Raw genomic sequence first — 26,253 nt, 5'->3', positions numbered from 1 at the left:
TAAAGCTTTTCTCTGATGTGATGGTATAATGCTGATGCGAAACATTCAGCTGTATCAAAGGAAAATATCCTCCTTGAGGAAACTGTAATACATTGTGTTGAATGGAAAACTTTGCCCTCCTCCTCACAATCATCTGCCCTCATTTCCTGCTTCATCTAATGTGTTGTACTTTTGGCAATCACATCTACTTATGCCCAGCCTGTTTTTTTGTACGGTAGCTGAGAAGTGCAAACCAAAATTACAAAGTTTGAAACACTTTTACAATATCTAAACAAATTTACAAAACACTTTTTTGATTAAAACAACTAAATTTAATTAGGGAAGCACTTTTACAAAGGTTGAAACAAATTTGCAAGATGGAAAATACTTTCAAAAGCATTGAGACATTTCACATTCAGGACACCTTAACAAATCCTGAAACAAATTTACAAAGTCAGAGTTTTTAAAGAAGGGGGATGCTGAAGTGATCCGGAAGTGGTTCTATGAAGAGTCAATCAGTTAGCGATTATTCTTTTTGTGTGGATGGTCTCCGGGAATTTTAATGACATGCAGGAAAGAGGGGCTGGATATGATGGATTGTTGTGCAAAATGTTGTGCATTTTCAGAATGTTATAATGTACCAATGAGAAATGTAATGTGAAAAGCAAAGTCGCACAGACAAAACATTAGTCACGCATATAAACTTTTGGTAAACTCTGATAAACTTCATAAATCTCACGCCCCTGTGTCTTTCCTCAACACCTTCACTCAACACAAACTTGGCATTTTGTGTATTCTCTTTCCGTCAAAATTCTGCCTTTTGTAAATTTGTCTCAGTGCTTGTAAAAGTGTGTTAGGCCTACATCTTGTGAATCTGTTTTGTTCTTTGTAAAAGTGTTCGCTAATTAAATTTAGGGCTTTTTTTATTTAAAAATGCTTTGTAAAATATAAATTTGTTTAAAGTTTATAAAAGTATTTTAAACTTTTTTTGTTTTGGTTCAAACTTCTTGGCCACTGCACTTTCCCTACGCTTTTTGTGTTGACTAGTGCTATACTGAGTCGCTACCAGTTGATGGTGGCATGAAGTTGTTTGGATGTGTACTTCAGCGCAACATTTATTTTCTAAATTATTTGTTCATTTTTTATTTTATTTATTTATTTATTTATTTTTATTTTTTAATTTTTAATTTTTATTTATTTTTTTGTATTCCTTTTACAACACAAAAAAGAGAGCTCAATCAAAAACTGTCTGGCTCCTTTCACTTCAGATGCTTGCACATGTGACACAAACTTGTAACACCTGTAGCCACCTTCAGCCTCCACCATATGATACTTTACTGACCTCTGGTGGCCCAGAAGAAAAACTACCTTTTTAAAAAAAGTGAATACTCTTACACATTAATTTCTCAGGCATCAGCGTAGAAAAGGTAAACTCATTTCAGACTTTGATGAGCCCATAGCACCTTAATTATTTTTAGTTAGTTTGAACCTTCTCCCTCTGTAGACCTTGCAGTTCCACGCCATGAACTACCAGTCAGCTGCCTCGAGCCTGCCGCTGACAGATACAGACAACAACTGAAACACTCTGCCCTCAGGCACTCAGTAACTCAGTGATTTGTTATGAGAAGGTGTTGTGGGGAAACAATACAGGTAAAGTTTTTTTTATTTTTTTATTTTTTTTATTTTTTTTAAGTGCCCATAAGTCTTTAAATTTCCAGCAACAATTCTCAAAAATTTCATGAATAATTCTAAAAAGTTACCTCTTAGTAAAAATAAAATCTCATAATAAAAGCATTTTGTGAATTTTTCCTTTTTAAATTTTTGAAGATCTTATTGGGGCAAAAAATCTCAAATTATTAATTACATTTCAACCGCTCATCCTGTTCAGGGTCCAGGGCCTATCCCTAATGTCTATATGTCTTCGAGCAGAAGGCGGGGTACACCCTAGACTGGTCTCCAGTCAGTCACAGGGCTGACACATGGAAACAACCTTTCATACACACACTCACATGGTCGATTTAGAATCACCAGTTAACCTGATGAGCATGTTTTTGGACTGTGGGAACCCTCAGGGAGAATATGCTAACTCAACACAGACTGATGACTTTACTGTCACACAAAAAAATGTTGTGAAGGTAAAAACTGTGTAAAAACATGTGAAGTAAATCTTTGCTTTTATGTGGATCAAATATGACTTCAGGAAATCCACAAAGCATATGATGCTGCTAAGAGCCACAGTTTGTGTTTTGTCATCATCTCTCAAAAACTGTTACATGCACAATTAGCAGGTGAGTTTCATTATTAGGGCTTTCGTTCCGCCCTAACATGTGTCCTCAAGCTGTGGGCATAGCGACTGTTGTTTTGATGCTCAGACTACAAATGAATCCAAGAGGCCTGGCATGAATTAGTTCAGGGATTTCAAGCAGTTACACTGACAGTGTGGCAGTGTTTAACATAACTGACATCCAAAGTCAATAACAACCAGAGTTTGAAAACCCACAGGAAATCTAACTGGAGAGCCACTGTGAAAGTGTTTGATAGCAGTGCCAAAATTTAGAGTTTAACATGCAGAGAGTTGAGCTTCACAACAGGAAACACTCAGAGGGATCCTCAAAAGGTTTGTTCATAGAGAGGATGTAAAGCCTGTGCTTCCAACTCTCAGTGGTGATTCGTTCAGATCCAGGAGCTGAGACGGTTCATAAAAATCATACGGTTTGAGCTGACTGCAGGAGATCCTTACACCTTTTATCCTCTCCACATGCTTCGCCTTCCTCTGAGAGAGCAGGGATCAGACACATTAAGCATTCTTGATGCATGATGTGGAGCTCAAATCCAAGCATGCACACACACACACACACATTGGTATACACTCAGAGTTAGTTAGTTACACTAAGACAGACGTGTCTGTGGAAAGGGTGGGGGTGTCGTCACTGTTCTGCTGGCTTTGGGTGGATTGTTGCGGAAGTTGGGGGTGAGAGGAGAGGTGCTGTGGAGGCAGGCACTAAAGGTGCAGCAGCTGGGTTGTCAAACCTGTTAAAAAACAGGTCGAGCTAGTTTGCCCTCACAGGGTCTTTGTCTTCTGAGTTCTTCTCTTTGAGTGCACAGAATAAAACTGAAACGTTAAAGAGACTGTGAGCAGATTCTGTTTCAATGGATCACAGCGCCACCTTTTGGCCTGAAGCCCACATCTGTCAGGAAGATGTGACTTTTAACAAGGCCTGTGTTTGTACTGGAAATGAATGGCGATCGGATATTTTTTTAACACTTACTTTTCTTTGTTCAAGACAACTTTTTTACTGAATACAACGTGACAAGGTAAGAAATTTATCAACAGTAATGTAGCACTGATGTTTTAAATGTGACAACAAGCAAATGTATCATAGTTCAGTAGCTATATGTAATGCTACTAGCAACCTGGTGCTCTGAGACTTATCCATGGGCTAACATGACAGCAAACAAACAACGCCAGTTTAGTAGCCGGCTATATTTGGTGCTAATGATAGCCCAGTGCTCATAATGTGTAATGTTAGTGAATTCTCCTGCCAGAGTTTATCTACCAAGCAGAGCTAATGTAACCTCACTCTTCATTTTATTGATAGACTCTCAAGTTTGAACAGACCACTGGAGAATAACTTCTGCATGTGGGTTGGAATGATCATAATCACAGTTTAGTTCATGTTTTAGCCTTTGTGCCATGTTTTAATCTTTTTACTGTGCTAAACCACTCTCCTTTTTAGCTTTCTTCTGCTCCTCTGTCCTTTTTCTGTCCGACAATTAGGCTCCTGTGTCCACCATCACTACAAAAATAATCACAGAAATCATTTTCAGCACAGAAAAACACAGATCTCTCTCCTCTCATTACCAAAGTTTCTCAGCCAGTGAGGTGGAATAGAGACTCCAATGTGCTGTAAATCAATTTGGTCCTGCCCTACCAGGCTGGGAAGCTCAGAAGCATTTAAGAATAACCTATACTGGCGCTGATAATCTCATTCTGAAGTGTGGATTATGATCAGATATATATCTAGAAGGGAGACTTTTACCAGATCACTTGGAAACCCCCCACAGTCCTTTTAATGAAAGCTGTAGTGATAAATGACATAACATTTTTGTGTTTTGGGTCTCAAAGAGTAAGCTGCTACCAAAGGGGCAGTATTTTTGTAATCTGATTTGACATCTATGCGGTTGCGGTTGTAGCAGGATAAGTTAACTTACTTCTGCTTCCCTGCACCTGCTTGTTAGCCCTCAGTGCAGGAGGCCACTCTGTATAAGCAGGGACTGGCCCTCTGTCGCCCTCTCTCTATCTCTGGGGCCCTCCCATTCTCTGGCTGCCTCACTCGACGCTCACTTCCGCTCCAAGCAGCACCTCTGAAGCTCTGTATGTCTGCTGCAGTGGCTCGCAGGGATTTCCCACTCTGATTTTCACTGCTGTTGTGAGCCGTGGTGTGCTGCCAAGTCAGACGAACTGAGAGGTCATTTCTCCTCCTCTCTCTCTGTAATCATTATTTGGGGCTATACTTATGTTAAAACTGTTCATTATTTGAAACCCAATATAATTACTGGTTTAGGTAAATTTCATTTGTTGTTTTGTTTTTTCTTTATTGTTTTCCTTTTGTTCGTGTTTGCACCACCAGCTCTCAACCAGCCACAGTTTAAATTCTTTTCTTGGATTAAACTTAAGAATTTGTGCGTTATTCAATTCTGGTAAATTGTTTTTCGAGCAATTGTTTTTTTGCTAGCTGAATTTGGGTGATCTGTTTCCTTCAGCAACTCTTATTTTGTGATCTAAATTTTCCTAAATTGTTTTCTCCGAGTACCAAAAGTTTAACTTGGGTAATCATTTCTTTGATTGTTTGGTTTGTTTGTTTTTTCCTGCAGTTTGTTTAAGTATTTCTAGTTTTGGTTTTGATGTGTGTCCAACCTCACTAATTTCCCTCTCCTTGCAGGACTGAGGTAGTGGTCCTGTCGTCCTAGTGGTGGTGTCCCTTTCCTGTGTGCTGTGGATTCTGTGGCTTTGATTGTTTTCCTTCCTTCCTTTTTCTCTTTACTATTGTGTGTGTGTGTGTGTGTGTGTGTGTGTGTGTGTGTGTGTGTGTGTGTGTGTGTGTGTGTGTGTGTGTGTGTGTGTGTGTGTGTGTGTGTGTGTGTGTGCGAGGTGTTCTTTTCTGGGGGTTCCCTCCCCCTTATGGTCCCCAGTCCTCCCACAGGTAAGCTCCAGCCCTGCTTGCTTTTATCCCATTTCCCTGAATGAGTGAGGTTTTAAAAGAAATCATTTTTATCAATCCTTGAAATAAAGTATTTGTATCTTTATATTAGAACCATGCCTCTCGTCTCCTTTGTAGAACAAACCAAATGTAAGACTTAAAATGGGATATGCTAATAATAACCAAATGTTTATTGGAATGTTTACTTAAAACAGTTCTAAAGACATGTTTATAATGATTTATGATGTAGACATAATTTTAGTTTGTTCTCTGGTTATTGCAGCACTGTTGTTTACAAATATCATTTTACAGTAAAGAAAGAAAGAAGAAGAGGGAGAGAAGGAGAAGAAGAAATGGTGTTTTCTTTTTCATTATTTCAAAATTCAGGGAGCTGTAATGAGGGGGACAGAGACAGGTAGCAAAGGTAAAAGAACAACGTTAATTTGTTCTTCCTTGTGTTTGTCACCCTGACAACTCTGATCTCTCTCTCTCTCTCTCTCTCTCTCTCTCTCTCTCTCTCTCTCTCTCTCTCTCTCTCTCTCTCTCTCTCTCTCTCTCTCTCTCTCTCTCTCTCTCTCTGTATTTACTGCTGCTGATGAACAGAGAGGGATTCCCTGGTATGACTTCGGCTGAACTGTGAGGGAATTCCCTTGCTGCCTCACCCTCTTCATGCTCTTTGGATTACCTACGTTCAGTTTCACGGCTGTAAAACATGCCACAGATTCCTGTAGAGTATTTCTTTATTTTGACAAGCTGCCCTTATAATAATCGACTACGTCGACGAAAAAAAAAAATCTCCACTCCCAGAGAGCGCTGTGTGCTGACGGAGGCTCTGACGGAGCCTGACAGCTCCCGGAGTTTAGCGTCTGCAAACGTGATTTAGAGAGACTCCTTCACTCTCTGTTACCGACAGTTTTTCAGGATCTGAGTCACAAACTAGTGTCAAAACTGCCCTAGCTTTTGAAAAGAGAGGATATTTATCACTCTCAAGCTCACACTGCAGTAACACTCAGCAGGGAGGAGGAGGGGCGGAGTGCGCATGAGCGAAGTGGAAGTAGCGCATGTAGAGAAACAAAACTGAACGTGTTTTTATGGAGAGCTGGGAGAGAGTCAGACGGGATCATACAGAGAGTAAAGCCCCAATCAGCAAATAAACATTAGAAAACAAGCCCAAAGTCACTAATAAGCGGTCTGCCCAGCACTGCGTACAACAACTTAATTTTCCTGTTACCTGCTTCATTCATTTAGAGATTTAGCCTATTTATTTTTTTGCATAGCCTAGTACTTATATTTTTTAATGTCATCATGAATGAAATAAAGACAAACAAACAAACAAACATGACACAGGGCTGACCAATCAGAGGAGAGAACCTAACTGAGTAAATGCAGTGAAAATGCAACACACAGGTTGAATTATAAAGGTCTGCACATTTTAAAGGCCAAATTAGGTTGAAACACAAAATAATAAACTTTGTGCTCCAGAGTTGATACAACAGGCTAAGAGTACAGAACAAATCAGACAGTGGGAGTAGAGTCAGTGCCAAAGATTGTAGAGAGGGAACAGCTGTTCTCTGAAAAGGTTTCATGTAGGCTACCTTTAGAGCCACAAACAGCAAAAACCAAATGGTGAGTCAAAATTGCTGCAAAAACTTCTGGCACCGTTTTGAAAAGAAAGAAAGAAAGAAAGAAAGAAAGAAAGAAAGAAAGAAAGAAAGAAAGAAAGAAAGAAAGAAAGAAAATTATTAAAAGAACAAACGTTAATTTGTTCTTCCTTGTGTTTGTCACCCTGACAACTCTGATCTCTCTCTGTATTTACTGCTGCTGATGAACAGAGAGGGATTCCCTGGTATGGCTTCGGCTGAACTGTGGGGGAATTCCCTTGCTGCTTCACCCTTTTAGTGCTCTTTGGATTACCTGCTTTCAGTTTCACAGCTGTAAAACATGCCACAGATTCCTGTCTATCCTTATTTTGACAAGCTGCCCTTTCTTGACTTTCCTACCAATCACATCTTTCCTTGGCCTTTAACACAGATTCAGTCTATAACCCCACACAGTTTTATTGAATCTCTTTTCAGGCTCAAGTTGCTCCACTTAAAAAAATCAGTTTGAGTGCAAATGTTTACAAACCTTGATGTAATGCAGTATTTCATGGAAGTCACCACTCTAATTATACATAATATCCATGAGACTTTTCTTAATATGAGTCAAAATACATGAGAAACACTCCTTTTTTTTTTACGTGTTTTCAATAAAGAAACCAACAAATTAGATGTCTCACCATAAACAATGTCTTTTTTGTTTGTTAGTTTTTTTGCAGATTAAAGTAGGTTTTATTTCCAACAAATTGTTCCAAGGTGTATTTTTTTTCTTTTTCTTTTACAGTGGGCCTCCTTCTTTCATCATGACAGTGAAGGCTGTGTGGTCTGTTGGAGACTCTAAGGTCTATCCTCTTTTCTCTGTTGGGTAAACACTTCCTATCATCTGACTCATCATGCAGGTTGCTATGCTCTGTTTGGTGAGTTTTCATGGTCTGTTAGAGTTAAAGACTTTGTCTTTTCACCACAGGTTCAACCACTGTTGGTCACTTTGGCACTCTGATACAAAGGCGCACACTTTCAGATTTAATCTTGTTTCTAATCTGTCTTTGAGTATCATAATGGCATGATATTTGATAAATCAACTGAACTCTCACTTCCTCACCAAACTCTAACCATAAACACTCTCCTCCCACCTACCCACCACCACCACTACCTTGGAGTTGTGTCTCTGTCTCTGTAAAGCTGCTGCAGACAGACAGTCATACTGAAAGAAACTCAGACAAAGAGAGAGAAAAAGACAAAGTTAACATGCCACTGATCAAAACTCCAGCTTATCCTTGTGAATTTGAAAAGTTCCCACAGCACTGTAGATACGAACTTTCTTTTAACAAAAGGTGGAGTGGGTGCTATAATAATAAAAATTTAAACACAGCAGAAATGCTCCTAAGTCAAAGAGCATCTTGGCCTTGATCCAGTGGAAATAATCACAGGTGACATTCTTGCTCTGTCAATAAAAGGGTTAATACGAGTGACTCATGAGGAAACATGAAACACATCTGACAAAGGAATACTGATGCATCATCCGAGTAGCCCCCCCCCCCCCCCCCCCCCCCCCAAAAAAGGCCGTTATAATTCAGTTCCATAAAATGGATTCAGTAAATCAAAAAAGAAAAAAAGATTCACTAAAGATTAACGAGGTGATAGCACTAATTTAACCCCTTCATGAACAGTGAGGCAACAAAAGCAAACTGTGCCTCAGAGATTCCCCTAATCTGAGCTGAAGCATCATGAGTCAACAGAGGAAGAATTTTAGTTGCTGTGCTTAGAGATTCAGGGAGCGGCTCCTGGTGTGGCTCACTAATTTGTTTTGTCCCCCAAGGCGAGGCGGTGTGTAATCTGGTCAAACAGTTGGGTCTGTGAACTTGAGCTGCAGGATGTTGAAAGGAAACAAATCAAGGAGTTTGCATAATAGAGTCTATCCACTAGAAATGTAAGTTCTAGCTTGATCTGTTAAAAATTGGTGAGTGAAATGTGACTGCCATGCTGTCATGTGCTGCAGGTTTCTGGTCCTTGAACACACTTCTTCCTCTGTGGTGTATTGTGAATCCAGGCTGCAGCTTGTCTCTCTCTCTGTGAGGCTCGGCATGAAATCAGAGCAAGTCTGAATGGAAAACAAGGGACTTTCTGATAAAACAACATTTCACCCCCACTGTAAAGAAAATCATGGTATGACATCAGTTCAACATTTACTTAACATGTGTAACAGTCCCAACAGACAAGATGAGTAGTATACGTGTGCAGGTACAACCTCATGAAACTCATGATGATTCAGCATCTTTCTCACTCTTTCTCTTTCTTTCTCTTTCTCTCATGTGCGCCAACTGTGTCACAGGATCATGTGTAGAGAAACGGAATTGTTGTGGGTTTGCTGACCCCCTCTGGTAGCTGAATGTAGGGATCCTTCCTGCTTGTTTCCCGCCTGCCTTTGTCCAGAATTGGAGCCACATAACTGAATCTGTTTGATGGAAAAATACAAGAGTAGAATATGAGACACAGAGGTTATCTCTAAATCCATAATCATGAGTTGTAAGGCTTAGGCTATAAGCAGGGCTTGACATTAACACAAGCCAACTGGCCAAATGCGGGTGGATTTCGGCAGTGGCTGGTAACACCGCCGCTCCCACTGGCCACTTTGGCTGGTTGAATTTTATGTCCATGTTTAATTGTAGTTTTCTCAAACGGCATCTGAAAGAATAAACCAACTGCAATATAAGACCACGACACTACAACTCCCATGAGTACTGCCTGCATAAAGCGTTTGCTCATCATTGGTCCATTCGTGGAAGCCTTTGCAACGTCACTGCTGACAGGGGTCAGGTCAGACTCAGGTGAAAAGATTTGGCCACGACACCCCGACAGTGTCTCTTGCTGAGTTTTTATCCGTTAAATTAATCCCCTTTACCATTTTATTATAAGCAATAAAAAACTACTATTTTAATTACTATGTCTTAATAGACTGCACATTTTCATATGAAAGGAGCATAATGTTACACACAACTTTATCAGAGCTGAATACCTGATTAAGGACCTGCGGATTTTAACATTGATGTAGTCTTGTTTTGAGTGTGCATAGGGGTCATTTACATTTAAAGAGGTTGTAAATCTTTTTTAAGTAAACTTTAGCATGTCATCATCGGCTTTAATCATATTGAACATAATTATCCAATTTGGCCAGTGAAAATACTGAGTGGCTAGTAACTCTGGGATACCACTAGCCACAGTGGCTGGTGAGCAAAAAAGTGAATGTCAAGCCCTCATTATAAGAAATACATGTATATGTACTTTTCTCCTGCTGCAGCTGCCATTATAAGAATTATAATGTGCATGTTGCGTCAGTGAAGATGTCAAGCAGGTCCTGCAGATTTACTGTAATGTCATATTGTGAGAGCAAATCTGAGATAAAGGACTCAAGTTGTGACTAATAAAGGGTTTCATCATTAATCATCTGTGACTGTGATTTCTTCTGAGACAACTAACACCTATTTTATATGCTGGTACACTGATTAAGTAAAAAAACAAAGTGGTACAGCACAGCAATTCAAACATCAAAGACACACCTCTATTAGATGCAGGGTATTATAAATGTTTTGGAATGTTTAAAAGAAAATAATCAAACAGGCTTTATTCCCCTTGATAAGCTGGTGTGTGATACATGTGAAAGATCAAAGTAGAGTTTCCTAGACTCAATAAAAGGATTTTCAGTTTTAGTTTTTACTGTGAACTCTTTCTTTAGGGGGCAGCTGTGCTGTACACATCTTTCCCACTGCGCGATACAAGTCTGCCACACCCTCCAGCTCCTGCTCTCCTGCTCTGAGTTTTTCTCACCTATCAAACGATCAGTGCAGCGTGAGAAAATCCACGTCCTCTTTGGAAAGGAGGATTCTTAACCTGCCACTTAAAAGTAAAGTACATGACATTTTTAAACTGTCCAAATACATTATTGATGTAAGACAGCAAACAAAGATATAGCATTGTAATTTGACAAGTTGAGAAAAACTAAGAATGTTTAAAAATGCTACAAAACAAACAGGATGATAGTTGAGATAGAACATGAAAAACTGTAACTGAAAAGGGGAGAGAAGGGGGGAGATAATGGGTGGTAGATTTCCAACTAACTGAGTGGGAGAAAGGAGACAGTGACAAACAGTAACCAACTCATGTAATTATCACATACAGTAAATAAGTCTACATCTGGTGGGCAGATACAGTCAGATATGCTCCTGTGAGTCATCAGGGGTCAGGAACAAATGGCTTATGTGGCAGAGGACTTTTCTCACACCTGATGGGCAGAGGAAAACAGGGGAAAATAGCTAAGTAGGGGAGACTGGGGACAGTTGCAACACTTTTTACATCACCCTCAGTTACTCAGAGAATATTTGGACTAGTCTCACCAAATCTTTACATATTAAACCTACATCTGTCTGCTAAATGCCCATACCATTTAAAGATGGCTACATGTAACATATTAGTCACAATATTGATTTGAATAGAGGAATTCAGATGTTGCAACTGACCCCAAACCTGGGGACAGTTGCAACACATATCAGGGACGGTTGCAACATATAAAAAAACATGAATTTTTCACTAATTATCCTCAGTGTTTTGTCTAAATAGGACAAATACTAATGTTATGACCCAGAGTGGGCTCAATTTCAATTTTCTTTTCTGTACAGCTTTAAGGTATTTAAATAGTTTTGTTTTGTTTAAAACACGGGCCTACCTTGAGTCAACATGCAGATGTTACTGAAGCTATAAAAACTCAGTATGGCATTTTGGGACAAAAAGAATGGAATAATTTCTTTTTTTACAATTTCTCTATTTAGATGATTCATTCACTATATGACAAATATATGTGACACATACAACATACAACAATAACTAATTGCTCATTTTTGCTTAACAAGTTATTTGGGAAATTATTCTATTTATCATTAGCGTTAGTTTCTCCATATGATTGCCTGTTCTGTTCATCATGAGCAATAAAATATATTAATTTTGCCTATTTTGAACTAAAATCTTAAAAATTATGGTTGTGTGGTGTCTTCTAATATGACTAACCTAATAGCACAGGGACAGTTGAAACAGTTGCAACTGTCCCCATGGTACCAGTCATGGCAAATCGCCATGTGCTAGCTAGCCACATTGACATTGACACATGCTCACCATGTCATTTAATAGTCAACAAACAGTGATTCAAACTAGATAGGTTTGGATTCACTCATAAATAAGGTCAGGACAGTATGACAAAAAAACAGCTCATGAAAAAAGCTACTTTCATACCTCCAAAACAACTTTACTTGATAGAAGCAGGACCAGATGCTCAATATGGCCTCTCTCTTCTTGGTGGGTAGAGGGTCTAACTGAGCATGTGCAGTGTGAGTGTCATCACTCTAGCATGTTTCCGATTGGAGAAATAAGGCTTGTTGCAACCGTCCCTTGTTGCACCTGTCCTCAGTCTCCCCTACTTTTGAAAAATGAAAAAAAAAAAAAAAAAAAAAAAAAAAAAGCCAATGTATTTAATAGATAGATAACAGAAAACAGGGGAGTAGGATTCTGTGTGCATAAAGCTGGCTGTAAGTAATCCAAGAGTCTTAAGACAGTTAAACAATGAGATCAGTTTGTGAGCTGACTCCTGTGGCTGATTAGTGACAGGCTGTGAAAATAATTAAAACTAGATAAAAGTCTGAATGGCATTCTTTGGTGTATTATTTTAATGCTTTAAGGAAAAAATGGTGAGTACCATGTTACACTTTTTCTTATCTGACTGCTCTTTATGTGTGTGATTAAAGAGACGACTCACACTCGCAGGCCTGATCACTCACTGTCAGTATCATGGGGGCTTACACTCATCAGCTGCACACATACCTGTTCAACCACATGTTTTGTTGTTGGCGTGCATGGAGGTTACCATACCTTCACACCGCCGTTACTTTGATGACATATTTATGAGCAAAACAAACTTGCTTACTCACTGCAGACAGAGGACTATTGTTGCATTTTCCCCTGTTACATTTATCACAGTATTTAACTCTTATTTCATTCTCGTTTTTTCTTTCAAGTTCTCCATGTGTTTCTTTTGAAAGTTTTTAAAATCTTTTTTGTGAGACAGCACAGCTTATTTTGAACATTTAAAAGATACTTTTAGAAATAAGATTCTCACTCTCAGCAATTCAAAAAATATTTTGTTTGAAAATATTTTTGAAAATGCACGAGTCAGACCTGCAGTTGTGAGGTCATGAATACTCTTTTTTTCCTCTCTTCAGAGTACTAAATGACTAAAGAAGTGTTACTCATCTTGAGTCAGTCCATGACTCTGGGTAATATTATGGAACTTTTTTACTGTGACTCATAGAGGTCTCAAGTTTGACAGTGCATTTTCAGTTGTTTGATGTTTTACTAAGATGATGCTTTTCCAAGAAATGGCAAAATATACATGTTTATATTTATTTTTATTTGTTGAAGGTTTATAGGAGATGACTTCCTAATAAGTCAATAAATAGACTGCTTTGTTGCACAATTTCTTCTCATATGTATCTCAAACATAAAACATCAGTAACTCATAACATAAATAATAGGGATCTGGATACAGTATTTATTTTAGAGTATCAGGAGAACCTGATAACTGAGTCTTTCCCACTGCCCACATCTCTGTGATAAACATATGACACAAACATAGATTTGCAGAAGGACAAAACAATGATGCTGATTCATCACGTCATTTAATTCCCCGAAAACCTGGTCCTTCCTGTAAACCCGGACTATGCTGCAACTATTTCCTTGTTGCACCCCTAGTCCTTGTGTTCTACATTTTGAGGCTTGCAGTTGGAGGATCACACAACCAAATGCTGACTCATGTTTTGTGAATTTAATCATCTATCGTAAGACATTCCCTGCAGCTGTTTATGTCACGCCTGAAAGACTCTCAGGCTTACTGTTCGTCTTTGTGTTCAAGCTTACGTCAGAGCTTCTGTCTGTACCACAGTAGACTGTTCTGCTTTAGGTAAAAACCTTTGGAAAGCCCAGCTCAGGGATGAAAGGGTCATTTTTAATACAGATAATATGTCAAAAAGTCACTCTTTTAGCTTTTCTGAGCTGAATTTGTAACAACTGTGTGTACACAGAAGAGCAGATTTATCTGCTTGTTTAGTCATCTTTCTGAGTGACTGATAACACAACTAGTTATCTTGAGTATTTCCTCACAGAGTTTTGTTTTATTTTTTTCTGCACTAAAAGCTCTTAGCCTTTCAAGGAAAAGCTACAAAAAATGTTCTGTGGACTTCCTCTGCACCTTGTGTTGCACTGACCATTACAAGAAATTAGCTGAACATTTACCGGCTAAGGCACCACATATTTTCTGGAAGGAATGTGGTCTCACTGTTTGTGCAATCAAAAATGAAGAAGTAAAGTAGCTTAACGAAATTCAAAGATCTTTTGGTTGAATTTCATAAAGCAACTGTGCATCAAGGGATAAAACACTCATCTTCTCTGGTCCTCTTTGCCATGAATATAGATCATATCAGTGAAAGCACTCAGTGCAGCTGGCTCCAAAACAGTGCGTGTGCCCTTCACTTGTAATCTTGTAGGGAGTATCCGTAAAGGTGGTTTTACTGCTCCATATGCTGGGTTTCATTTTTAAAAGTGCAAAAGTTATAACAATATCAAAAACAGAGAAATTTCACGAGAAGTATTGAGGTGCAGACAATGGAAAAAGTCTGACTTAGTACAGGTAATTTGATAACGGTTGTTTCCTCCTGCTGTTTGACAAGCTGTCCCGCCTGCTATTTACCTGTAGCCATTAAAAAAGCAAACCGCACCCTGGGCCCTCAGGCTGCAGGTGTTGAATCTTTCCTTGTGTGTCTTATAACATAAGGGGCACTGTTAAGAGACTTGGACGTCATTAAAAAGAATAAAAAATCTTACTTTGGAAAATAAATGTGCTAATATCTCAAATCTCCATCAACCATAGGCATCCAATTGTTTCTGCCTTTTTCTGAAAAAGTGATTCTTCAATAAATATAATAAATCTGCAATTAATGTTAAGTTTCAAATCTTTAATTTCTGAAGTTAGAAATCTACATAAGCAAGATAACAGACAAATGGACTTGACCACTGAAAATAATCGTTGCCACGGCACCAAAGCATATTCCTGCAACTTTGCTTCTTGGTGTGTCTACATGTTTCAGCAATTACTTTGTGTTTGTTTTTCTTTCCATTTAAATCACATCCAATCGACTCAGAGGAGTCTGCAGGCAGTTGCTTTGTTGGCCTGTGTGATTCAGAGGTAACAGATGATTAATCAAGAGTAGCATGCATCTGGGAGAGGCCAAGTAATAGACAAAGTTCAGAGTCTTGACATAGCAGAAACATCACTTGACTGTTTTTCTGAGAAGTTTCACAAGGTTGATGTGGTGTAATAAAAAAATAATTTGAAGGATGGCTGATCAGCTTCTTCTTACTGGATGCAGCTAATGTAGACAGAAGCTTATGCATCATCACCAAATTGTCAGAAACCAAAGAGCACAGTCAGCACCTTGACCTCTACAATGCTTACCAAATATGTTCAGACATGGTGGTATATAAACAACTCCATCCAGTATTATGAAACAGCAGACACACCCACGGCCTGATTCACAAAGGATTGCACCCTAAATGAACTGCTTAATGTACAGAGATAACGTAGCATCGTCAGGATGACTGACTATAGCGCAGCTTGTTGACACATAATATGGAGGCATGGCAGATCACCTCAGTCATGATCCAATGCGAAACTGGAGCAAACTTTTACAAAGCAACAGAACTTTGAAAGTGTTTCACTTGAACAGCATTTGAGCAATTTGCTTTGTGAATCTGACCTTGAGACTGAGCAGATAGCAGGGACAGCTCTTGGTGCTTTTAAACCCAATCCAGTCTCAGTGCATTTCTCCCTCAGCAACCTTAAATAACCCTGAAGTTTAGTTTATTTAAACATATGATATACCAGAACAGAAACTACATTTTCCTCATAATAAGAAAACAGTTGTGGATTATAATGAAGATAAAACAACTGATTTTAAACAATATATCGCAACAGGTGTCCAACAGTCAGGTAAAGTTGTGTTCTGAACCAGCAATGTCATCCATTATGAGAAAACAAACACGTTTTCCTGAAAAGGACTCAGAGGGTAACGGCTGCAGCAAACATCAGAGACTTGTCACTTGCATAATGACTGTGTGAAAACTACTGCATGATCTTGCAGCTTATGCCAGTTAAACAAACTCAGAGATAATATGATGCACAAAGAAGAGGCATGTGCTGACATTGTTCCCAGGATGCAGAGAGCTTATTAAACTTCTCCTTTATCTCAGGGTCACAAAAACCCAGGCACATGACGCCTGGCTCTGACATCCTTGTTTTCAGTAATTGTCTTGTTGCCATGGAAATACACTCAGGCCAGCTGCCTGGTGTTTCTTTTCTGTCCTCATGACTCCAGAGTGTTATTCAGTCTGCCAGTAGCATGTCAGCGATGTCAGCATTGATTTCCAGTGAAATATGAGCAGACAATCATGAGATCAGTTGATCCTCTCCTTTTTTTGTGAACATTTTGGTGTTTATTAAAATACTTTGACAACATTTGCAAATTGTTTTGAAATTTGGTACAGATCTGGTCCCCAAAAGCAGGAGTCTTTAAAACTTCTGTGATCTCCTCATATCAGCTATTGATGCGTGAACATGTTTGAACATGTTTTCTACCTGTTTGAGCATCTAACTGCATAGTTCATAGCTTAAAGACACAGATCTGTGAGTGACTTGGGTGACCCTGACTCTAATGTTGGTGTTTGTGAATGTGAAACCCTCCCCTGTAAATTTCATACATAATTGTTGAAAAGTTAGATGATGGATTTTCTGCTGCCACTGGCGTCATCTAAATGTGTCCTTTAAATCCAATGTGAGGAGTTGTCCTCTAGTTATGACAAAGACTGAACTTATAGACACCTCTGTAAGATCAGCAAAATCAAGAGACTTAATCAACAAGATTTTCTGTTTCTATGCTCTAAATTTTAATGTTCACAGTGTTCTGTTCTGTTCACAGTGTGTTGAAAATATTCAGGAAGCAATGCTGAACCTCATAAACACAAACCAGGATGAGGTTGAGGTTTCAATTTCATTGGTGACATAAAGCCTAGAAGTGCATCTTGACTTTACTCTGACTGATGAGTTGAAATTATAACCGTAGAGAGAAAGACAACTAAAGCAAAAGCATCCACAAATCACATTGTAGGTTTTTTATATATTAAATAAGCCTTCAAGTTCAAAAACCTGTCGGTCAAATGGATCATCCTTCACTTCTCATCAGCATGCGAGCTTCACACCCACACTTTAGCAGTCTTGTTACAGGAATAGCTGCTCTCAGTTTCAGAACCCAGTTACTCCAGTTAATGTAACATTTGAAACAGTCCAAGTTTACCAAACCCCTCTGAAAACATGCAGCTATGAGCTGTTCATGGTCTAGACAGCTTTATTATGGTTTCAAACAGCAAAGTTGACATCACTTGATTGTTTTCAATCCTATCTGTTTTCCTGGCCCTGCACTATATTTGGACACACGCTTCTACGGGTTGTTACACAAGCTGACACAGCCTTCTCTTTGTCTTATGGTCATGACCAAGTTTATAAGAAATAATGTGGGCCCAGTTCCTGAGAAAACCAGCCTCCTAGTTACCCGACATATGTCACTTCTCTTTTTTTTTTTAAGTATTTCATCTAAAACGATCAGACTCAGACAAGTGAGCCTGATCATTGTTAGGGTCACATGCTGACATAAGTCCCTGAACTGCACATACACATTGGTGCCAAAGACCAGGAAGTACTGAGCTTTGTTACCAGCTTGTGACTTATATCCTTTACTTCTCATGACTCATTACTCATAACTGCCTGTCAACACAGGCTTGGAGAATTCACTAGTTTAAAAAAGCACAACTCTTCTTATGCAAAAGAACAGACAACAGAAAACATTTGTTTTTAAAAACCAGAGATTTAATGTCTTACACAGAAAAATACGCATAGAAAGATATTTAATAGTTCTGTTACACAAAACCTTAAGTGTTTAGCTATATAAATATAAACTTTATGAGATTGTATATATATATAAAAGTTAAAGAGTTGCATGAGTCAAAAAAGATGACTTTCAATAGTCCCATATTTGCAATGCATTAAATGGAATACATCACAACCACAACCCTCTTCTGACTACATTGCTACTGGGCCCTGCAGAAGTGCTTTAACAAAATGACAGTGATTGGATACTTCACTACGCAAATATAACCAGGGCTGGGGCTAAACACAGTTTCTGTTTTTTTTCTCCAAGTCTTTCTGCTGGCTTCCAAAAGTGCTACTGTGTCAAATATAATGAGGAATTAGACAGACGGAAGAAAAATGTTTCTTTAGTAACAGAGGAAGGAACAGGAATTATTTCCATGTTGTTTTATTTGGGTGATGAGCTGCTATGTTCTAAGCTAAGTTCTTATGCAGGACCCAGTCTACATTCAAACCTAGACAGTCTGATGCGCCTGAAACTGTCCTTTGTCAACTTTCAACCACTTCCTTCCCTTAGACTGAGGCAAAAAATTATACACCGGGGGAAAAGACCTGTAGGTTGCAGCTTACTTCTCAAACTTATACATGTTAATGAAAACAATCAAGAGCAGAAACTGGCTGAAAACTTTACAACTCCAACTCTACATGATTAAACATTAGAATATGCACAGTTAAAGTTGTGCTAGGTTTTCTGTCACCCAACTTAAATGGAAGAATAAAAAATAAAGTTTACAGTACAAATATCCTTAATAATCCATAACTTTGTCTTATGGTAGTAATTACCCAAACTGAATATTTCAGTAGACAACACATGTAAAGCAGAGGCAAAAAGCAGAGTATATTCCTCCATAAACTTTAATTAAAACATGGGTGGAACCAAGCGGCAACCTCCAGTCTAAGTATATGAGACAGTGCTGAAGTGCTAAAATCTGCTGTTTCTCGTGTGTCCACTTGAGGCTGGCTCCAGAAGTAGCAGAAGTCACATACACACCAAGCCAAAAAAAGCCATTTTCAGAAAGAAGAAATTAACCTATTTACAGCCTGGTTCAAAAAAGTCTCCTGTCTGAGTCGCTAATTTTACTACCGGCACCCGCTGTACGGGGGGCGAATTTTTTTTTTAACTCGGCCAATCGGAGGATATTAATATTGCAAGCTCCCCCAATAAGAAGCACAGCTGAGGGTCACGTGACTGACAGCGCCCTATGGCCGTAGGCTAAGCCCTTGTCCCTACCAATGTGGCCGCTATAGCCGATGTGCTTCATTTTCCGTTTCAGAAACAGACGGGTGACGTCGGCGAGACTACGTCCATGTTTTATACAGTCTATGGGTTGAACACTTGCAGCATATGTTGGTAAACTACTCTACGCTGTTACAATAACGTCTAGTTAATATTTTTTTTTTAAAAAAATATATATATATATGAAATAACATATTAAACACTCAGTGATTAATATAAGAGTGTTTCCCATTGTACAATAAAAAAGCATAGAAAATACTTTTGCATTAAAAATGGTTTTAAACAGTGTTTTGAAAGATATTTTAAAGTCTTTTCAGTGGTTTTCAAAGTGGGGGCTGGGACAGAAAATTGGAGGGGGGAGAAAAAAAAAAGAATCATTTTTTTAATATCAATTTTTCCTGAAATCTAGCCCATAAAGTGCCATAACCGAATTCGAGTCAAATTCTCAAGTTTCCAATTGTACCTAAGTGCACCTTGTGTAACAGCTGCAACTTTGATATGACGATGTCATAAACACTGTCGACCTGGTGGTGTGAACCTGTTAATAAGCTATCTAAAAAACTGATCACAACTTTGAGGCTCTTTCCCTGTCTCCTGACTATATATAAGAAAGGAGTATCCCACCTTGGCTGACAGAGCCCTGAAATGCCCTCTACCTTTGCAACAACCTACTTGTGTGAGTCTGGCCTTTGTTTGTTCATAATTTCCTATTTTTAAAAAGTGTAATGACTATTAAAAAGGGATTAACGTTAGAAAAAAACATTCCTGAAGTTGTCATTTCTTTACACATTTTGATGCATAGTCTGTTGGTTTTCAAAGGGGGCCTTGGCATAATAAAGTTTGGGGACCCCCGGTTTATCTTACTTGATTATTAGCTAGCACAGTGTAGTTATTCAATTCAGATCTTTATAACTTTACAGATAAGCATTAAAACTCCATGCTGACCTGCCTGTGCTATCTTTGAACTCACTAAACCAATCTGATGAGTTCCAATGAGTAAGAGTATATACAGGTCTACTTTTGCACCTAACCAAGTTGGAGTTTGAATTTGATCCACTTCTCACGCCTTAGAAAGGTATTCCTTCCTCCATACTCTGCCTTCTGTTTTGAATGGTCGGCCCCTTCAGAGCAGAGTGGAAACAATCTCCTCTACAGGAAAACACAAACAGAAAATTAAAGCATGCAACAGGTCTGGGTATTGAGTGTAACTCTTAAGACCTTGTTTAAAAATACCTGCAAATACCGGCTCTGAACATGAAGCAAAGGACACCTCCTACCAGGAGCACCAGTATTACAGAAATCACTACAGCAATGAGACGCCAGTTGGTTTGTCGATTGGCTGTGAAGAGAAGAAAGTTATACAAGTGTTATTGCAAGTCATTGCCATGGATCTGTGATGTTAGTGTCAACTCAACTTTCAAAAACAGGCAGTTTGAGCTTGAAATCCATACCACATAGTTTTTTACATTAACACAACATACCATGTCACAAATTTATTTTACCTCAAAGCAACAAAACAGTATCAGGCTTTCTTTAATCATCATACGACATTGCTATTTTTAGTTTTATCTCGTTAGTGCCAAAGGTTATAAAAAAAAAAAATCCCCGAACCCATTTCAGGTCAAACGTGTTCTCCCTGTTTTCTGTTATGACTAATGAGCAGATATTTCAGTTAAGGTCAAAATGTGAGAATAGTTGTGTTCCTGTTTTTTTTTTGTTTTGACTGCTGCCACGTCATTGCTGATAAATGAGCTCTGCCCTGAATTGGACTTTTCAGCTGAAACTGCAAATGGAAGACTTAACCATATGGCTCAGTGGATCATGAAAGCCTGGCAGCATGAATATTTTTATCAGTGTAATTCAACAACACTTTGTTTTTTTCCCATTATGAGAAACAGAAGAAATTTACAGATTTTTCACATTTTTTGTAGAACATGTACAACAAAATCCACACTAGCATTTCTAACGGTCTGCACAAGTGGTAACTTTTCTGACACCTGCTTAAAACCCAAAAAGTCAGAAGGATCATAAGCTTTTACGGTCCATATTCACACTGAAAATCAAGATCAAGTGAGCTTTTGCCTCCGTGCTGGACTATGTTATCATCCACACTGAATATACTATAATTCCAGTGTCTGGAACATATTTCTTTTCTTCCAATCTTTAATTGTCATTTATATCTTAATAACTTATTTCAGCTTAAGGTAAGGTTGTTAAGCTTCACGATTTAAGCTGAGTATTCCTTGGTCAAGGTGCAGGAATGGAACTGTACACTCACAAGTATTAACCACAGCAACCATGTGAGGAATTTGTGGTTGTGTGTGTTTGGGCACAGTTCAGCCTCTTACTGTTCTCAGCTCTCAGATGCATTTTTCCTTCTTTGTCCTCCAGGTGTTAACTCCCCTGTGCATGTCCATGTACGCCTGCAGAACAGTTTTCCCAAGACTTACCCTAGCTCGTCTTCACCTATATTCACACACCCTGAAGTCATTTGGCTGCTCAAAGAGTCTATTCATGACTGTTTTATGTACCGCACCTAAGACATGCTTCCTGCTTTGTCTAAACACAGTCAAAAGTAAGAATATTTAAAGCAGAAGCTCTTGATAAAGAACCACGACAGGCAGGTTAGGTTGCCTTGTGGTGACAGTATGTCAAATTTGTTGACAAATATTCCTGGCAGACTGGCCTGATTCTCACACCCTCTGTGTTCTCTTGACTGAAGCTAGCATGAGAAAGCTCATTCACCCATACCCATTCCCAGGGGTGTAGCTCTGGGTTTTTTTAAAGGGTGGATTCCATTTTTATGGGGACCTTCAAACAATTGATCCTATAACTTAAAGAAGGCCCATGTTTAAATAATCATTAATACACTGGTACTTAATTTCTATACATCTTATTTGCTTCTTTATTATAAGCCCTTATGTCTTTTTTAGGGAAGACTGACAATAAGTAGCAATACATAACATCATTGCTCTTGTCTTTCTAAAATGTAGGCTAGGGGATGTTTATTTTTCACAGCTCAGTGCTGTTCTTTCCATACGGGTACTATTCCTTGTAAGCCTGAGGTTTAAAAACAGGTACTTTACCATCAGCTACTCTCCACTGTTTATAAACAAAGCACAATCCGTTTATATTCATAGCTAACTTGTAAGTTTTTTTTTAAGAAATACTGTCAGTAACTCATGGCAATCGAGCATTTATGACTGAAATATTTCCATTCAAAACAGTTGACAGGGTCACGTGAGGACATCTGTCAGCAGGCACATGTTGGATCCTGATTCCCACAGAGAACTTCCCACTGAACAGAGACTGGTTACTAACATTTCAAGTATTCTCTCAGTTAAAATGCACTTAAAGAGAGCTGTCTGTAGCTCCTCCAGGACTTAACACATATGATACAAATATGAATAACAATACAATGTGTCATGCTGTGTCCCTACCTAGTGGAACCAGATCAGCACTTTCAACGCAAGAGGCTGCAAAAAGAAGACATTCAGAGGTCACATCACTGGATACATTTGTTCTAATGTCACTGATAATACATTTGATGAGAAATAGCACTCGTGCAAAAGGCAAAGTCTAACAGGTTCTTGTACGCACCATGACACGTGGCTCTGAAAGGTCCTTTCTATAAATGGACAAAAAAAGAGGCAAAGATAGATTTTTAGTCTCAAATGGTTTGTTCCACACAAGTCAAAGTACCATTTTTGTATCTATGCATAGAATATTTTCTGTAATGTTGCATTGAGTGCTGTTGGGGTGTCATACTTCAGAGAGACAGTTCCTACGGTAGTAGACGAGGCGTTCACACTTCTTGAGAAGCAGGGTATGATTAGTCTGCATCACCACCAGCTCCTTATCCTGCTGCAGGTGGTTTGCCAAAGTGATGTCCTTTATTTGACAAATGAAAGAGGGAAAAATCATTAGATCTGGAACAATATCCACATCTGAATAGAATATAATGTAACCCTTAAAGTGGCAGTATGTCTTGACAAGTACTTGATACTGTGCACTGCCAACAACTGTGATCTAACGGCCCTTAAAAACCCTTGTTTTACAGGAACAGCAATTTCTCTTTGCTGCTCCTAAACAGTGGCCTGGACAGTAAGGCACCTTCAGTAGTAATAAATACATAAAGAGCACATTAATGTATCCACACAATGGCCTCTACATACAGTTCCATACATGGCAAGATGCCTATAATGCACAGGCCCGCGGGCATACAACAACAAAACACTCCCTACAGCCTAAGCCTCAGCCCCAGAGGGTTGGGTGGCAGCAGGAGTGTGGCACATAAGAAATAGACTGAAATCAGCCTAACGGCATATTTAGATATCTTTTCACATGCAAGATTTAATCTTTTTACACTGCTCTTCAGATGCCTGTCTCCACCAACTCCTTCTTCACAACAATGCTGTGTCACATTTTTTTTCATACTTGTCAACACATGTAGATCACACATCTTTAAAGGCTGTAGTGTATTCAGGTGTGTCTATGGACCTTTTTTTAAGACACAAAGTTTGACCTGTTTGACTTACGTTTTCATCCGCCCAGGAGTGCCAGCATTCCTCTGCCCTGAACTGTTGGACACTGTACAGTACACCTCGAGCATCCGCAGACACAGTGCAGGTAAGTTCATATCCATCACAGAGCTTCAGAAAGCACACTGGGGAGAATAAGAGAAAAATGTTGGCTTTCGTCTAAATACTCTCCCACAATATACACTTCGACCTCATAAAGCTGTCGGGTGTTCACAAGAACAATAGATATAAAACTAGTTTTACAGGGGTGTGAAGCCATTATTTTCTATGTACAGGCGATAAGGAAAACGCCAGGTGCAAACGCCACGGTAGGTAAACTTGAGGCTTAAGAGGTTGTTTGCATAGCAGGTGTGCCTGTTGTTTTGATAGAGACTGTGAACACAGTGTCACAGCTACAATACTCTTAAGGTCAAACCTAACGGAAACTTCCATGACCCCTACACGCGCGCAGCGGTTACTCTGAAAACGAAAGCTCGACATCTCTAACTGTTAAATCGATAACAGCCAATGCTGAGCTACAACAAATAACACAAATTCAAGTTTCAGCTGATATATTTTATGATAATTTACAGCTGTAGTACTCACGGGCGAGGATCCACAGATGAGTCGTACGCATGTTCGCTCTCGATGGGAGCACACCATGCACCCTGAAGCCGTCGGCGCGATGAGCTCTCTTTTATTCGCCAGGCACCTTAGCCTAGCCCTTTTCGGCATGTTGAGCATGGGGACTTCCACTCGGACGGTCGAACTTGGATTCCCCTTCCCTCCTTCTTCTCATTTCAATGAGGAAATGCCTTTAGGTGCACTTAATTCGTTTCATCGAGTGTCTGGCTCCCTCATGTGGTCAAATTACGCCAAAACTTTCATAATCCATAAACACTCAGAAATACAGGCTTTAGATATGCACTTGCACAGTTTGTTATTAAGTTAAAATTAGATCACTAGTAATTAAAAATTAAAACTTTCTTGTAAGTCATTCACAAGTTTCATGATGAAGGAAAAGTACAACATTGTATACCAAATAATTACTGTTTTTATTTTAAATATTCAAACATATTTTTACAAATATTTGGTGCTAGTGGTTTGATTTGAAGCTGCTGGTGGTGGTAAAGCATGGTGACTTGATACCGTGTGTTTGTGTATGTGTTTGTGTGTGAGTAAATGAATAAAAGTCAAACTGCAGAGAACTTCAAAGAAAAGAGTTTTATAAATTCTGAATTCAAGGAGCTTAAAAAAATCCATAAACTACACTGAACTGGCAACAGGACATACAACACTTATTCCATCTGTTCTAAACCATTGGCTACAGTAATTAAGAATAACCATCTTATAAATGACTATTCATCAGCACTCTACCTTACAATGAAGAGGTTACATGTAGTTATTTGTCTTAATTTTAGGACATCTCTCCTTTCTTGAACACTGTCTTTCCAACATGGGGCTTCAGGTGGTGCCTTGAGTGGGTTGATTTAAGACCACTGCCTTTCCTTCACCATTTCAATGGAGAGCTCTATTTGCTTCTTCCCCTGCTTGGAGTGCAGACACCTCTGAATCTTGTGGGTGTCAGGGATGGTACTGGACTTGGACCAGAGCACATCTGCTTCCATGTCAGAGTTTGGATCACTTTCTGAAGCCTCTCTATCCAGTGTCCAGGTTGGAGACTGGGGCTGGCGGCTTGTTGTCCTGGCGTCCTCTCTGTGTCTTGTACCATACACCGAACTGGGCATAGGCCGAGCCTTGAATGCTTGTCGTCCTCCTTTTGGTCCGTGCTTTCCCAGCTCTGCCACAATCTTCGCCTCCTTCTTCCTCCTCTCTCTCTCCATAAAATGGAATGGCTGTGTTGAAGCAGCTTTAGAAACCTTGTTGTTTTTGTTGATACTGTTGTTATTGTTCTCACTTCGGCCCTGGTTAGCTCGTTGACCAGAGCGGCGGTTGATCATTTCGTAGAGAGGTAAATATATATGTCCAGGTGCAGGCGACGCCCTGAACTGTTTCTGGCACTCTCTGAGTTCTTCCAACTCTTGTCTCAGCAGAGAATTTTCCAGTTCAATCTCTGAACGTGTTCGCACTCTGTGCCTCTTTCTCTCTTCCTCTCTGAGCATCATCTGAAAGGGTTTGGGCACGGTGACCTTAGAGTTTGGCCGGACCCTGACCCTGCTTTGACGGGACACTTTTCCCTGTGAGTTAGGAAAGGAGGACTTGGGTTGGAACCGAAACTGCTTCTGGGTGGTCATTTCTTCAGGGCTCAACAGGAGTTCCCTGAAAGACAATAGAAAAGAAGAAGCGTGATAAAAAAAAAATAAAATCAAAAAAAGTATTGCTAATTTACATTATTTACAAAAGTGGCAAGACAGCTTTAAGAAACTGGCACTGACACATAAATAATGACCCTGTGTCTTCCTAGATTGTAGCTACCATGTGTCTTTTCAACTGTGGGTCAATCTTAAGCTGTCAGTTGATTAAAAACTTGACAGTTTAAGATTTTTATACTCTTAACAACCTTAAAACCAGCAGACATTATATTAGCAGCTCAGCTTCCAACCCTGAAAATAACCTCTGATCAAAATGGCTGTTATGTGGATACAATCATAAACATATTAATGAGGTTATCTAACTTTACTGA

The 26,253-nt window shown here is 39.1% G+C and overlaps 1 protein-coding gene across 5 annotated transcripts in view; it reads right to left on the bottom strand.

The window, feature by feature from the left end:
• Positions 1–24,711: 24,711 nt before the first annotated feature.
• Positions 24,712–26,253, bottom strand: part of LOC141795172 (protein FAM161A) — a 33,400-nt gene continuing 31,858 nt past the window's right edge. For all 5 annotated transcript variants that reach the window (XM_074675964.1, XM_074675961.1, XM_074675963.1 and 2 more), the window contains one exon: positions 24,712–25,889. In XM_074675964.1, coding sequence (XP_074532065.1) covers positions 25,100–25,889 — 790 coding nt within the window. In that variant the 3' untranslated portion in view covers positions 24,712–25,099. The remainder of the gene's footprint in view (positions 25,890–26,253) is intronic.

Source organism: Halichoeres trimaculatus, unplaced genomic scaffold, assembly GCF_033239565.1.
Source record: "Halichoeres trimaculatus isolate MK-OKI-2021-1 unplaced genomic scaffold, fHalTri1.1 fHalTri1_scaffold_8, whole genome shotgun sequence".
Lineage (NCBI taxonomy): Eukaryota > Metazoa > Chordata > Actinopteri > Labriformes > Labridae > Halichoeres > Halichoeres trimaculatus.
This window is presented reverse-complemented; position numbering and strand designations above follow the sequence as displayed.